The sequence below is a fragment of the Gambusia affinis genome, linkage group LG04 (assembly GCF_019740435.1).
Source record: "Gambusia affinis linkage group LG04, SWU_Gaff_1.0, whole genome shotgun sequence".
In the NCBI taxonomy this organism is placed as follows: domain Eukaryota; kingdom Metazoa; phylum Chordata; class Actinopteri; order Cyprinodontiformes; family Poeciliidae; genus Gambusia; species Gambusia affinis.
The window spans coordinates 23541777-23557214 of NC_057871.1; the positions used below are offsets into that span (position 1 = coordinate 23541777).

General features: G+C 40.4%; 1 protein-coding gene across 1 annotated transcript in view; it reads left to right on the forward strand.

Annotated features, from left to right (window-relative positions):
* The window catches only part of smc3 (structural maintenance of chromosomes 3), a 28837-nt gene extending 17354 nt beyond the window's left edge, over positions 1-11483 (forward strand). Inside the window, exons 20-29 of the mRNA XM_044114554.1 lie at positions 448-599; positions 1298-1456; positions 2737-2844; positions 2965-3073; positions 4218-4465; positions 7130-7342; positions 7427-7618; positions 8557-8734; positions 9425-9531; positions 10523-11483. Coding sequence (XP_043970489.1) covers positions 448-599; positions 1298-1456; positions 2737-2844; positions 2965-3073; positions 4218-4465; positions 7130-7342; positions 7427-7618; positions 8557-8734; positions 9425-9531; positions 10523-10594 — 1538 coding nt within the window. The 3' untranslated portion in view covers positions 10595-11483. The remainder of the gene's footprint in view (positions 1-447; positions 600-1297; positions 1457-2736; positions 2845-2964; positions 3074-4217; positions 4466-7129; positions 7343-7426; positions 7619-8556; positions 8735-9424; positions 9532-10522) is intronic.
* Positions 11484-15438: the final 3955 nt, after the last annotated feature.

Below are 15438 nucleotides of genomic sequence, written 5' to 3' on the forward strand. Positions count from 1 at the left end.
ATCTGACTCTACTACATTTTTGTTTATATTTTAGAAAGAAGGACGTTGTGCTCATGTCTTCTTCATAGGTTTTTATCCAGTTTCCTTCAGTGCTTCTTGGTGCAGCGCCACCACAGGCGAGGGAGGGAACAGACTTTCCAAGGTTTTTGTTCATTTGATACAGCGCAGCCCAAGCAGAAATGTAAACATAAAAACAATCCCACTATGTGAAAGATGGCTGTTTAGCATATTTTTGTTTTCTCACTAAATATCAATTTTATATTCATTTTAATATATGCTACACTGATTATTATTTAAAGAAGTATTTTATACGCTCTTAAAGTACACAGAAACAAAAAGACTAATTAACAAAAATGTGTCCTTTCAGACTGTGATAAGCATGTAGCTGCAGCTGTTTGTGATGAGCCAACAGGACGTGGTTGTGTAAATCCTTAATGGCCGCTCCACGTATCAACAACGAGATCGACCAGCTGATGAACCAGATGCAGCAGATCGAGACGCAGCAGAGGAAGTTCAAGGCCTCCAGGGACAGCATCCTGTCAGAGATGAAGATGCTGAAGGAGAAGAGGCAGCAGTCTGAGAAGACCTTCATGCCCAAGGTCAGACATCTTCTCTGGCATTTACTGTTGACTAGACCATTATGTTGATTTCTCCAGGTTTCTACACTGTCTTAAAAGGATTGGAGACATTTTTTTAGCAATTTCTGTGTTTGGAAAAGTTTGGAAAAACTATAAATGCATAGAATAACCATTCTTTTTGACTGTTCTCAGTGAGTCTAAAAATGGCTTTTTTTTAAAAAAGCATTTTTATATTTTCAAAAAATTTAAACTCATTGCTTTAGAAATTAGCTTGAGCTCTTCTTTTCTCATGATTGGATCATTCTACTGTCGTTGCGACAAAACAAGCTTAATATCTAAGATTGTACAAAAAAATTAAGTTGTCAAGCACACACAGTCGATGTCGGAAGAACATGAAGGCATAAACTTTTTCAAAGAAACATTTAGGCGTTGCATTTGGGTTTTCAAGGTTCATACACATGCATTCAGTTTTTTGTCGCTTGGGTGACAAAATAGTTTTTATCCCCAGGTTTCAGGAGTTTCACACCGTTTGACTTACACTAAATACTAAACAATGTGGAAAAACTGTAAAAGCATCTCCTTAAGCATTTGCACCTCAATGTATAAAATAGACAAAAAATGAAATTTGAGCGTCACATTTGTGAATTTTGAAATATCCATGAGTTGGAATGCTGAAAACATTTGCTTGGCATGTGAGAACATTTGTTGTTTCTCTTCAGCAACGTAGTCTGCAGAGCCTGGAGGCCAGCCTCCACGCCATGGAGTCCACCAGGGAGTCGCTGAAGGCCGAGCTCGGCACCGATCTCCTCTCCCAGCTCAGCCTGGAGGACCAAAGGCGTGTCGACGACCTCAACGACGAGATCCGTCAGCTACAGCAGGTCAGGAGAAACGCCAAGAAGCTCCTAATCGTCCTCTGAATTATCCGCCGGCTGAAAATGACATGGAAAAATCCTTGTGAAGTGATTGGCTGGAGTTATTTCAATCTACATTTAATGTCGGCTTGTGGGATTGCTGTGAAAACCGATTTTACCTTTGATGCATTTTAAAATGTATCAGAATTTTTTTTTTTTTTTTTTTAAAAGTCAAACTAAATTTATGAATTCAGGTTCCTACAATTTTGAAAATAACAAAATTCGATTATTTTTTTTCCCCCAATTGTGTGAAATTTTAAAAAAATACTTTGAGCTGCCACACCTTAGATATATAGATATATTTTTTTATTGATTTGTGTGTTTTTAGTTTGATTAGGCTGATAATCAAAACTTAAGGAACTTGTTTCATCGTCATTGAGGACTGTTGGGCTTCTTCACTAAATCCAGCGGAAAAACAAATCATCTCCTCAATCATCTCCTGAATTACTCCAGGCCAAATAGCTAAATTTAGAAAAAATACTTTATCGATACCAAAGTGAAATTAAATCTTGTTTCATGTCATATGAATTCAAGTTTCTTCAAGAGCATTTTGGATAATTCAATCATGAGAGGAGGTAACATCCAAACGTCTTGTTTGTTAGCTGAAATAAAACCGTTTGAGTCTGGGAAAGCTAACGAAATGAACCTCATTAGCTGACAGCGTCCTGACGTTTCACACAGACTCTGGTTTGATCGCAGCAATTTTAAAAAGATGACTTTAAAATCTTAAACATGACACAATAATTTAATCCCAGTGCTTATTGGGCCAGTTTGCAGTTGTTCTTTTTGCCTCTGTGAGAGCGCTTCCGACTCTGGAATCAAAAGGTGCGTATAAAATATAATTGTTGGAGGGAAAATGAGGAGCGCCTCTTCAGGCGGACGTGGCTCACAATAAACATCTGCTGCCTCCATTGTATCGTTTACCACCATTGTCCTGGAGAAGACTGCAGCTGTGGTCTGTTTCCATCTCACTGAGCTCCTCTCCTCTCATCATCCCATAGCAACTCCACCTTCTCTGTGTGACCCCTGCTTTTAATGTTGAATAGCCATGTTGGATAAATGAATCACACTGTCGTATAACTCACAGTTTTGAATAGAGGAACTATTTTAATCATCTACCAGGACTTGGATTTAGTGCTTCCGTGGTGTTTGTTTTTGTGATGCAGGAGAATATTCAACATTATTCGTCTTGAATTGACCAGTTAATGACCGATGGATGTGCTTTGATCTCTTTTGTTTCCTCGCAGGACAACAGGCAGCTGTTGAACGAGAGGATCAAGCTGGAGGGAATCATGACCCGAGTGGAAACGTATCTCAACGAGAACCTGAGGAAACGTCTTGATCAAGTCGAGCAGGTGACCGTGCTTTGAAAAAAAAAAAAGAGGAAATTTCTTCATTGAATTTCTTGAATTATTCTTAGGAATCCAAAGCAGAGGAATCTTGTAATATTTTTTGAAATTGTAATAATGATATAGGAGCTGAATGAGCTGCGTGAGACAGAGGGCGGCACGGTTCTCACGGCGACCACGTCTGAGCTCGACGGCATCAACAAACGAGTAAAAGAGACTTTGGCTCGATCAGATGGTAGGTCTGAGATGGAAAATTGAGTTTGTAGGCTCCAACTGTGTTTTGTGGAGCTTTTTTATAGTTATTTTTTTGGTTAGTATCCAGCTAATTTTTTTTAAAAAATGAACATTTTTAGAAATTAATTTAATTTTGTCAATCTGACTGTAAAAAAAAAAAAAAAAAAACACATCCAGGGCCGTTTAGCCATAGAAAAAGTCATCAAAACACAATTAGTCAATTTGGAAACACAAATAATTATGATCATTTTTAGACCCAAAACTGAAAACTGAATACAATTTTTTTTTTTTTTTATGTTTTCATCTTAGCTTGTTTTTAACTTTCCAAAAGTTTTATACTTTTTTATTTATATATATGTGTATACAAAAAAGCTAAAAAAAAATGTGACTCAAAGGACCTAATTCCAGCTGGATTATTTGGTTGTCCTCAGAGCTTTACAAAAGTATTCACACCCCTTGAAATTCACTTCAGCTTTGAATGAATTTTGGACGGCTGTTTTGTGGCTGACCGATGTCAAACTTCAGGCCCGCGGGCCAAATCCGGCCCGCCGCAGCTCTTGAGGGCCACTGGCAAAAGTATTATTTTGCTAAAGTTGTATTTTCAGATATTTTACTGCTCAGAAATGATAATGTATACATTGTTAAAGTAATGTGTTTACGCAGGCAGTGAAAACATAAGTAATATATACAATTATTAGTATATAATCCAATTATTTCTTAAAATAAATCAAAATTGAATTGGATTATGAGGTTTTTGACAATAACAAGCCCCACTGCAATCCGTGGAAGTCAACTAGTTAACAGACAGGTGGCATCAATTCAGCTGGTCTGTTGAAAGAGACCTAAATGAAGTCAGTGTGGGGGACATGTGGAGGTTGGCGCCCTCTTCAGGTGAGACCGAAATTGAACTTTTGTGAGAAATTGCAGTGTTTCTCAGTTGGAACAGAAAAGCTGGTCAGAGCTGATGGATGGATGGAGCCGAAAACAGAACAACGCGGTTTAGATAAAACTATGTTCATTTGTTAGAATGGTCCAATCAGGTTGCAACATAATAAACCGAAAAGGTTCAGGAGCTATAAATACTTCCCCCAGTATTTATCTGGAGAGTTAATTATCAGACTAAAGCATCGTTTTCCCATTCCCAGACCTGGACGGTCTCGTCGACAAGACGGAAGCAGAGATCAAGGAGCACATAAAGAGCATGGAGCGGTGGAAGAACATCGAGAAGGAGCAGAACGACGCCATCAACCACGACACCAAGGAGCTGGAGAAAATGACCAACAGGCAGGGGATGCTGCTCAAGAAGAAGGAGGAGTGCATGAAGAAGATCAGAGAACTGGGCTCCCTGCCTCAGGAAGCCTTTGAGAAGTACCAGACCCTCACACTCAAACAGGTAACTCACACACACACACACACACTTACCAGCATGTTCCCTGTGTTATGCTTTTGCATGTGCCTGTTAATTCCTTTTGTTTTCTACTAACTTTATTCGCTCTTGATGGAGTATTTCTGGTGTCTATATTTAAAATCTAAGTCGTTTCTTTAGTTACTTAGAATCGCAACATTTAAAAATTAAAGTGGCAATAAATTAATTTCCATTCAGGACAATAGGGATTGCTTAATGTTGCTAACTTTGAAAAAGTTTAATTTTAAATCTGAGTTTATCTAAACTGTTGTTTATCTCCAGATTCAAGTGAGAAAATGTGTCATAAGCTGCTATTTAGAGTCCAACTATTGTCTCAGATTTTTAGTTTTTCCTTCCTTGGGTGTTTTATCAATTCAAGGCACCATTAGTTACCTTGAATTTTTTTTTTAAAGTGCAACTTTTTGTCTCCAAAGAAATATTCTTGTAAGTTTGTATCCAAATTTTTGTCTGAAGAATTTTTTTACCTTCCTGTAGAAAAAAAAACTTTCCAGGCTTAAAAAATGAAGCAGAAACTTTTCTTTTTTAAATGGATGGGAAAAAAATCCATATTTTTATCTAAGAGCTCTTTACTAATCACTATATTGGTGTTAAAATAAAATTTATCTTTCAACATGTTCTCTTTAATATGTAAAACCGATTCATCTTAATAAATTGGAACAATTTGTTTTTGCAAAATGCTGCTGGTAGCAAATGGAAACAACTTAAATTTTTTTGTTTTGACACAATCCTGGTTCATCACCTGCATTTGGGGGGGGAGTGGTTTTATCTGAGTGAGTCACAGCAGAGCTGATTGGCTGAGTCAGCACTGGGCAGAAAATGAGTGGGGAAGAAAAACTTTGAAAACCCCACAGAAAACCTGACCATTGTTAAAGGTTACAAGAAAGATAAAGATTTCAACAACACACTTAAATGGCATTACAGGGATTTAAAATATTAGACCGACATAAAGTAAACATTTGTAATGTTAGCGTAGTAACGGGATGAAGGATCATTTTAGCTGATTTGAAACCAAAGCCTTTTAAACCTTGATGCAGTTGCCAGCCCAGTTCTTACAGTAATATTTAACGGTAATCAAACAGGTGCGCTAAAACACTTTTAGCTCATTCCCAGATCAGACGAGGGAATCAGCGGCGAGAGCCATGCTTCTTTAGGAATAAAGTTGAGGACCATCACCTACCAGCTGCCCACGCAGCAGTGACTCAGGCTCAAGTGCTCCGTCTAATTTTTGCTCTGAGCCAGTCGCCTTAGGGAGCAAAGGCTGTGGGATGAGTGAACTTGGCTGCATCTTTCATAAGTGTCTGAGTTTGTGTGAGTGTGTGTGTGTCTTTAGCCCCCCCCCTTCCTCTTTAACAAAGCCGAGAATAGCTTCACACTTTTGCATAAACACTTCATCTAGTTAATATTGCTCCTCTGGCAGCCACAGGCAGGACGGTGCTGCTGATTGTTCAAGTGGAGGTGAAGCTGCTCGTGTTGCTTTGGCCATTACTGATTTTAAATGATAAACGTGTTGCTGGAGAGCTTGGAATACCCGTGTGGAAATATGAAACTAAAAGCTGTCGATGTCCACCTAAAGGAGCTGAATTTGTGTTTCACTGTAAACTTGATGTAAATTAAATTGCAGCAGGATGTGTGCGCATCTTTAAAACGTCTTAAATTAATCAAGACTTAAAATGTTTTAAATTTGTCTGAAAAATGGGATATGGCCTTAAATAAAATACAGCATGTCGTAAATTTTGTCGTGGCAGGACTATTTAGTCTCGAATTAAACGACTCACTTTTCTGTGAAGGAAAAAGTCTAAGTCGTGTTATGTTGAGGCTACTGGTAACTAGTTGCTAATACACCCTTGCCAGCTAGCTAGCTTTTTTGTATTTATTAAGTGCAAATTTATCGCTGATTGGCTGAACAACGTTGATCTTTGCCACAGGCTAACGTCTGTTGCTAACTCATAGGATGCTGGCTGCGTAAAAAAAAACAACAACTTGGCACTACTAGGATTCAAACTGTAGAGACAAATACGTAGTGTGAGAAGCGCAAAAATGCTGCTAAGAGCCACAAACAGACCCCAGAAATGTCCACCTTGTTCTCCTGGCTAGCTCGCCAGAAAATGTCGGCGCTACTGCTACTAGCACCAGTTTAGGAGCCGCATTTGAAGTCGCAAGTTTAGTGGATTTTAGACCCCAGTCTTTCCTGTTTAAGAATTTTATATCAGCAAATTTGTTACAATGAAGGGAAATACAACTGAGAAGGAGCATGAAACCAAAAGAGAATGAAGAGCCACAGATGCAACTATAATGACAAGTAGGGGAAAAAAATTAAAGGAAAGGAATAGTTTCCCATTCTTTTGTTGCATTACAAGTCTTAAATTTCATTCATAGTGGTCTTAAAATGTCTTAAATTTTATTGTGTGAAACTTGCAGAAGCCATGTACTAAATCATTACCATATAGCTAATTACCATACTTGCTTATGTTGTTTATTTTCCCACCTCCTCACCATGTAAATTGATAAGTGAACTGAGGCAGAGCCTAAATTAATCAATTATCGCCCCCTGCAAAGCTCTACCGTAGGACGCCGCCAGCAGCTGCTAATGAAGACATGAGGTAACGTTTTATTTTGTTTCTGCTCCAACAGCTGTTCAGGAAGCTGGAGCAGTGCAACACGGAGCTGAAGAAGTACAGCCACGTCAACAAGAAGGCCCTGGATCAGTTCGTCAACTTCTCCGAGCAGAAGGAGAAGCTAATTAAGCGTCAGGACGAGCTGGATCGTGGCTACAAATCCATCATGGAGCTCATGAACGTGCTGGAGCTGCGCAAGTACGAGGCCATCCAGCTCACCTTTAAGCAGGTGCGATCAGATCGCAAAGTCACGGACGAAAACCACTTAGCGCCACGAGAAAGCACGATAACGGCCCCGATGCTTTCCTTTCAGGTGTCGAAAAACTTCAGCGAGGTTTTCCAGAAACTCGTCCCGGGAGGCAAAGCCACGCTGGTGATGAAGAAGGGCGACGCCGAGGGCAGCCAGTCCCAGGACGAGGGAGAGGGGGGAGAAGGCAGCGAGAGGGGATCCGGATCCCAGAGCAGCGTTCCTTCGGTGGACCAGTTCACAGGAGTCGGCATCAGAGTAAGGAGCAGTCGTTTCATCCTGCTGCACTGAGAGCAAACGCATCGGGTAATATTAATCTGAGCCAAAACCTCCTGAATGTGAACAGAAAGCATCTGCAAATGTCGACACAGGGAGCCGTGTATCCTCATTAAGTCCTAAAATGTCTTGAATTCATGTATATAAAATTGAGGCCTTAAAAGTCTTAAATTAATTTACTAAAAGGTAAGTTTGTCTTGGATATGTTAATCACAGGTCTTAAATTTTGTGATGGGAGGACTATTTAAATCTTGCACATTCTTTTTTTCCCCCTTGTGGCAATCGTTTCTTCACTGTGCTCTGTGACTCAAGGAGGTTGATATTAGTGGTAACTAGCTGCTAATATACCTTGCTCTTTAGCAATGCTTCTGGTTCCTGCAGTGGAAACAGAGGGAGGAGAAAAACTATCTAGCTAGCAAGCAAAAACAAAAGCTGAACTAGCTGACAGATGTTTTGCATCTCTCATGATTTAAGCCAAATTTATCGCCATACGATGCTACATTTAAAACTTGGGGGTGTAAGGTTGTTTCTTTATTTCCTTTCTGACACAATACAGATCTTAAATTTCATTCAAAATGAACTCTTAATTTAATTTTAGAAGTCTTAAATTTAAGGTAGTGAAACCTGCAGAAATCCTGTGATATGTATCCTACCATCAAGGTTTTGTAAAAATGTATAAAAGTTTTCCGAGTGTATCTGCGTGGCTTTTTGTTCTGCTGGGGAAATAAAAATCCATCTCTCCTCACGGCTCCGTCCCCTCAAAGCAGAACCAAGGTGAAGTTATTCATGCGCGGCTCTCTTCACGCTAAATTTATCCCGATCCGTATGAAAGCTGTCACAGCCGCTCCGGTTCGTTGTCTGGGCCCACAGAAACAGATTAATGTGCATTAAGACGGTGGGTTTGTGCGTCTCCCTTGCAGGTGTCGTTCACGGGGAAGCAGGGGGAGATGAGGGAGATGCAGCAGCTGTCCGGAGGTCAGAAGTCTCTGGTGGCTCTTGCTCTGATTTTTGCCATCCAGAAGTGTGACCCGGCTCCTTTCTACTTGTTCGACGAGATCGACCAGGCCCTCGACGCCCAGCACAGGAAGGCTGTGTCAGGTAAACCAGCGGCGAGATTTTTACTTTTCTTTTTACGACTTTTGGCCCCATTAGATTATTACCACTGAGTATTTGGGTCATACTAAGTGGAAAAGAATTATGATATTTTGAGAATAAAGTTGTATGAAAAAAGTTGAAATAAAGTTAGAATATTATAACATGTTTCTGGTTTCTAATTTTATGACTATTTATGCTAAGAAAATTGTTTATATTTTCTTAGCCTGGCCCTAACACTCTGTTGTAAATTATCAATATTTCTAAAAAAAATAAAAAATAATTAAATGATTGAATTCAGGGGTTGTTTGTTGTTTAGCAAAGTATTTTATTTATAGTTTAGTTTAGTATAGTTTTAATTCAGTATGGTTTATTTAACAGCTCAGTCTTATTCTTTGTTTGTGAGGCTTTGACTTAAAATGAAAAGAAATATTTTCTCTGATGTGAATTCTTAGAGGCAGAGATGATAAACTGGTGACACCGAAGGGATTGCTGTGTAAAGAAAACAAATATTTGGATTAATCAGAACCATTAACTTTCAGCACCTAAAAATAGTTTCTGGTATCTAGAAAATATGTGGGAACTCTCAAAGTTTGTATGTTATCTCTTTCTATATGTCTAGCATAAATACAGTAATATTTATAATGCAAACAACTGGAAAGATGCATATCGGGCCTCATTTTATATTTTTTGCAGACATGATTGTGGAGCTGGCCGGCCACGCCCAGTTCATCACCACCACCTTCAGGCCGGAGCTGCTGGAGTCGGCAGACAAGTTCTACGGAGTCAAATTCAGGAACAAGGTGAGGCGCTCACCAAGCAAATTATTTTATTTAATCATTCATTAGAGGTTAGTTTCTGATTCTCTTAAACATATTAAAAATCTGTAATTTCAAGACCCCTTGAATTTTATGTTAGCTAAATAACCTAAGAAAGGTGGTGAAGACTCTTCAAACAAAGCAGACAGCTCAAGAGATTAAATTTATATATATATATATATATGTATATATATATATATATGTATATATATGTATCAAATCAGATCATTTCTATACTCTGGTTGAATTTAAGACTTTGTTACCTCTGTTCTTCACTTCAGCAGAAGCTATAATTTCCCAAAGTTGAAGTTCATAGAGCTCTTGTCCTAAAAACAAGGCAAAACAAATTTTGCTTTTCAAGAACATAATAATAAAAAATAAACTCTGCCGGGTTTCTCAAGGTTCTTAAAAATCCATAATGTCTTAAATTTAATAATCTCAATTTAGTAAAGTCTTAAGTATTTCACACACTATAATTACATGTGCTATCCTCTTTAGTTTGTGCAAAACCAGGATTTTAATAGTTGTCTGAAATCCAACAAGGATAGATGCTGTAATAATGAGTCACAGAGTTTTGATAAAGTTATATACTGAATTAGCTTAATTCACTAAGTAATTTGGTCTTTACTTAAAAGTACTCTATTAACACTTGGAAATACCTTTAAAAAAAAAAACAACAACAAAAAAAAAACACATTTTCTTGTAACTTGAACTGAACCAAAAGCAATAAAGCTGGTTTCATCCAATCAGAGGCTTCTATCTCACCCTCTCTACTTAATGATTTTTCCACAAAAGTTCAGCGAGTTCAGCAGGAATGGAGAACTTCTCTATAAACAAGGTTTTCCATCTGTTCTTTACCGACCCGCTCCGCCAGAGAGACTCTTCAGCGTTTAATGTTTCATAAGCTGAATTGTTGATGCTTCGTCGGAGTGGCATTGATTGGTTGTGAAGTGTCTCCGTGTCTTTGTGTTTTAAGGTGAGTCACATCGATGTGATCACAGCGGAGCAGGCCAAAGACTTTGTGGAGGACGACACCACCCATGGTTAACGCGCTCTGCCTCCAACGTCGAGGGCCACACACACACACACACACACACACCGAAATAATACACCATGTCTGTTGTTTTTACTTTTTACTTTTTTTGGAGAAAATCTTTCGCTTCTCACAGTTGGAGTTTAGACGTATTAAAATGCATAAATGAGGACGAGGAGAGACAAATAAAAGGAATCTTGAGTGAGGGACGTTTATGTTCGTCCGATCCCTGAACCCAGATTTCACAGCGGACCTCCCAACTTCATAAAATTTAGTTACTCTTTACACAGAGAGCTCTTTGAGTTTGTTGCTGTGATACATTTTCAAACACTGAAGCTGACGTTGGATGAGGTAGAGACAGTAAACGGCTCCTCTTTTGTACATACAAATCTGTTTTGATACGACATGAGTTGAAATGTTGCTTTTAAGGTTTGTGAGAAGGTGGGGGGTCGGGGGGTCATCTTGTTTTCGGTGCCACCTATGGAACAACATCGTTCATATATATATTCATATTTTCTAAATTTCTGTAACATATACCGCTTGTACTCTTGAAACGAGAGTACAACAATGATTGTTAGTGTTTAGATTGTTGTACCTTACCATGATGAGGTCTAACTGTATTGTGTAACTTCTTGCTTTAGGTCAGTGGAATAAAAGTTTATATTCCTCTTTGTATAATTTCCCCATCTGGACTGAAGTTAGCCACCGGAGTCGCTGTCTAAGCAGGGGGAGGGTTTGGGTAAAGCAGCCTGTTAATACTGCACTAAGTCCAAGTTTTCATATTTTTATTTGGAAATAAACTTCTCATTAGTTGTACTTTTATTTCCCAGTCTGAGTTTGAAATGTTCTGGTTTTTTTACGCTATTGAAAAAGCTTATAAAAATAATAAAAGGTTTTAAAACAAGTTCATTGTTTTCCTTTTAGACCACAGGGTGGCGCTGCAGCTAACGCCTGACCTCAAGACAGTGGCTGAGATATATATATTTTTTTAATTTGGAAGAGGTTTTTTTTCCTAAAAAAGCATGTTAGCGTAAGAAAAGTGACTATTTTAGTAATTCAGTTTTAAAAGCAACAATATACAGATTTGTCTGTGGTATTTTAAATGAGGTTTATTTTTGAGTGTGATCCCAAATACAGTTTCTCAGCTTTGATTTGATTTTTTTTTTTCCCACACTGTTAAATCTTTATTAGTAGCCAGATGTGAGCTGTGAATGTAAAATAACTTTAGTGGTAAATTGTATTTATTGTAAATGCATTGCAAAGCAAAAACCCATTTTCGAGTAAGACCTTATCATAAATGTTTTAGACCATAACTTGCTTTTCACTTTTCTTTTGCTTTTAGTGAAAATTGAAAACCATTACCATTACTGTCTCAGTGTGACAGTAGGGACAGCTGTCACAGACACCCTTATGCCTGAACTTGGTGTTCATCAATGCCCACGTGAGACCTGTCAACATGGGCATTGACAGGTCACACTGTCAATGCCCACATGAGCATTGAAGTCCATCCATCCATCCATCCATCATCTTTTTCCGCTTTATTCGGGGTCGGGTCGCGGGGGTAGCAGCTTCAGAAGGGAGGCCCAGACTTCCCTCTCCCCAGCCACTTCTTCCAGCTCCTCCGGAGGAATCCCAAGGCGTTCCCAGGCCAGCCGAGAGACATAGTCCCTCCAGCGTGTCCTGGGTCTTCCTCCTCCCGGTGGGACGTGCCCGGAACACCTCACCAGGGAGGCGTCCAGGAGGCATCCTGACCAGATGCCCGAGGCACCTCAACTGGCCCCTCTCGACATGAAGGAGCAGCGGCTCTACTCTGAGTCCCTCCCGGATGACTGAGCTTCTCACCCTATCTCTAAGGGAGAGCCCAGCCACCCTACGGAGAAAACCCATTTTGGCCGCTTGTATCCGCGATCTCGTTCTTTCGGTCATGACCCAAAGCTCATGACCATAGATGAGGGTGGGAACGTAGATCGACTGGTAAATTGAGAGCTTCGCTTTTTGGCTCAGCTCTCTCTTCACCACGACGGACCGGTACAGCGCCCGCTTGACGGCAGACGCTGCACCAATCCGCCTGTCGATCTCCCGCTCCCTTCATCCCCCATTTGTGAACAAGATCCCGAGATACTTGAACTCCTCCACTTAGGGCAGGACACCCACCCTGACCCGGAGAAGGCACTCTACCCTTTTCCGGCTCAAGACCATGGCCTCGGATTTGGTGGCACTGATCGCCATCCCAGCCGCTTCACACTCAGCTGCAAACCGCTCCCTCGTCGCCTCCAGGTGGTCCCAGATCTCCCTCGTCGCCTCCAGGTGGTCCCAGATCTCCCTCGTCGCCTCCATGTGGTCCCAGATCTCCCTCGTCGCCTCCATGTGGTCCCAGATCTCCCTCGTCGACTCCTGGTGGTCCCAGATCTCCCTCGTCGCCTCCATGTGGTCCCAGATCTCCCTCGGTCCAGACCCAGGCAAACATTTTGTTCAAAGGAAATAAATGTTTTAATCACACCTTAGCAGAATTTAGAGACCAATTAACTAAAGTGATTTTAGACTTTGGCAGGAAGCTGGAGTACCCGGAGAGAAACCTGCTTACAGAAAACCTGTTAAATCTTTTTACCTTTCAATTTCATAATTTAATTTAACTGAACAAATCAAGACACATGTTCAGTCCAGTCAGATTTCTCCAACCTTGAAATGGTCAATAATTATCTGTTTTGTGATTTTTTTTGTCTTCCAAATTTATTATTTTTAGCTCCTCTCCAAAAGCTCCTTGATCATTTGCAAGAGGAGGGCCTGGAGAAACCATAACATCAGGTGTGACTTCATTTCTTACCTTTTCTCTGTTGTTCTTGAGACACCTTTCCAAAACCAGCTCTTATTATTCTGGGAGACCTGAGACATACTCTTGTCTGACTATTACTTCCCAGGAAAGTAATAGTCCCCTATCTTCTGCGTATCCGTTGTCGCCATGTATTTAAGGACCCAATGAAGCGGGCCGGGAACAAGCGTCTTTGAAGCTGTTCAGAGCATTGGAAATGCTCCTTCGGGCCCTTCTCCATTGGGCCCTTAATGCAGCAAACCGTCTGCTCTGGGTGTTAATGCTGGGTTCCCTCCGCTGCGGGTCAGTGGGTATTTTGGACCAGATGGACCAGATGTTGTAGGAGGAGCCAAACCACTGCCGTAGCTTCGGGTACCTTTTGAGGATCAAGCCAAAAATTATAAACTTGATCCCAGCAGAAACACCTATGATACAGCCCAGAAGCTGATATGGAAACATGGCTGAGAAGAGGAGGAGCAGCCAAAGACTCATATAAAAATGTTTAGTGAGCTCTGGCTGGACCCACATGCACAGATTTTTTTGCCCTCTCAACATTGTCAGCCATCTTTCCAAAAAGCTTCTGAGCTTCCAGAGCAGAATCATAAGTGAAGTGTCCTAGTTCTACTACGTTCATCTTATCTTTCGGATGCCGCAATGGCTTAACTACATCAGGTACGATGGTGAACTCGATCTCCCAGCCTCTGGAAATTAAATAATTTACTGAGAGGCGGAGAATCACAATGAGCAGGAAGATAGGGATTGTCCGGCCGTGCCACACTGCGTATACGTAAAGAATGAAAAAGATGGTAGTCCTATGCACAGTGTGCCAGCTGAACAAAGCAAACAGGTTCCTAAAAAAGTGTATCACAGGTCTGGTGTCTCGTTCTAAGCGTCTTATGTGGCGTAATGTTTTGAAGAGACCAAGTGACTCCTCCTTCTTCACAGTTGGCTTCTGTGACCGCAAAGCATCTCTTATGTGATTCATCATTTTCATTTTTAAAGGTTCTGGTCTTTCTCAAACTTGTGTGGGCTCAATGTTGGAGCAAGACATTCAAGCTTTAGAACTTTGATCTATTGTGATGTACATGATGTCATCTAGTGAGCTGACAAAAAATACAATGAACTGACAAATAAAGTTAACTAAATGTGTGCATCAGTGAGCTCACTGGACTTCTGGGGCAAGGTCTTGCTTCTGATCGTTGCTATGGAAACGATCAGCAGACTGAACAGGATGTGGAGTGAAACCCTCGTGTCTACAGAAAGTATCTCAGCTGATGAAGAACGTCAGATTAGAAACCATCAGAGGAACCGTCTGCTGACCTCTGAGAGGAGATGAAGTCATTGCACAAATCTGGGGAAGGATCCAAGACGTCTGGAAGAACTCTGTGGTCAAGTCAAGCTTCTTAGTGTGGTCAGCAACACGGCAGTTCAAAGTGCTTTACATTAGAAAAACATCAGACAGTCACCAAGTATGACACCAGCTGTGAGGATTTGGTTTTTCTTGGTGTTAATTTAGGTTTCTGTGTTCAGTTGAGTCTCCGTGTCGTCCCGCCGACCCCTTGATTGTCTCCAGACGTCTCTTGTTTCCCCTTGATTTCTCCCTTGTGTATTTAGTCCTGCTTGTGTCTGTGTTTCCCTGTCAGGTCCTTGTCTATACTGTCGTGTCTCATGTCTTTGCCTTTATGTCAGCTGCTACCAGTGTGAGTGTCATTGCCGTTGCTCACCGTTGCTGCCTGGATTGTATATCTTGTTATTCATCATTAAATCATTACTTCACTCACTTCAACCTGGGTCCAGCGCATCTACCTCACCACCTCATGACCACAATTTATGGCACCAGCAACAAGCATTACATTTTGTCAAGTAAAATCATCAAGCAAATGGACATTAAATATATTTAATGTTCCAGTTACAAATCAAAAGCAACTGGATTTAAAGGAACTCAGTGTTTCAGCTTCCAGTTTACTGGAAGATTATTACAGATTTGTGGCACACAGAAGCTGAATGCTGCTTTTCTGCTTTTGGATTTAGGATTAACTTGTTTGCTTTC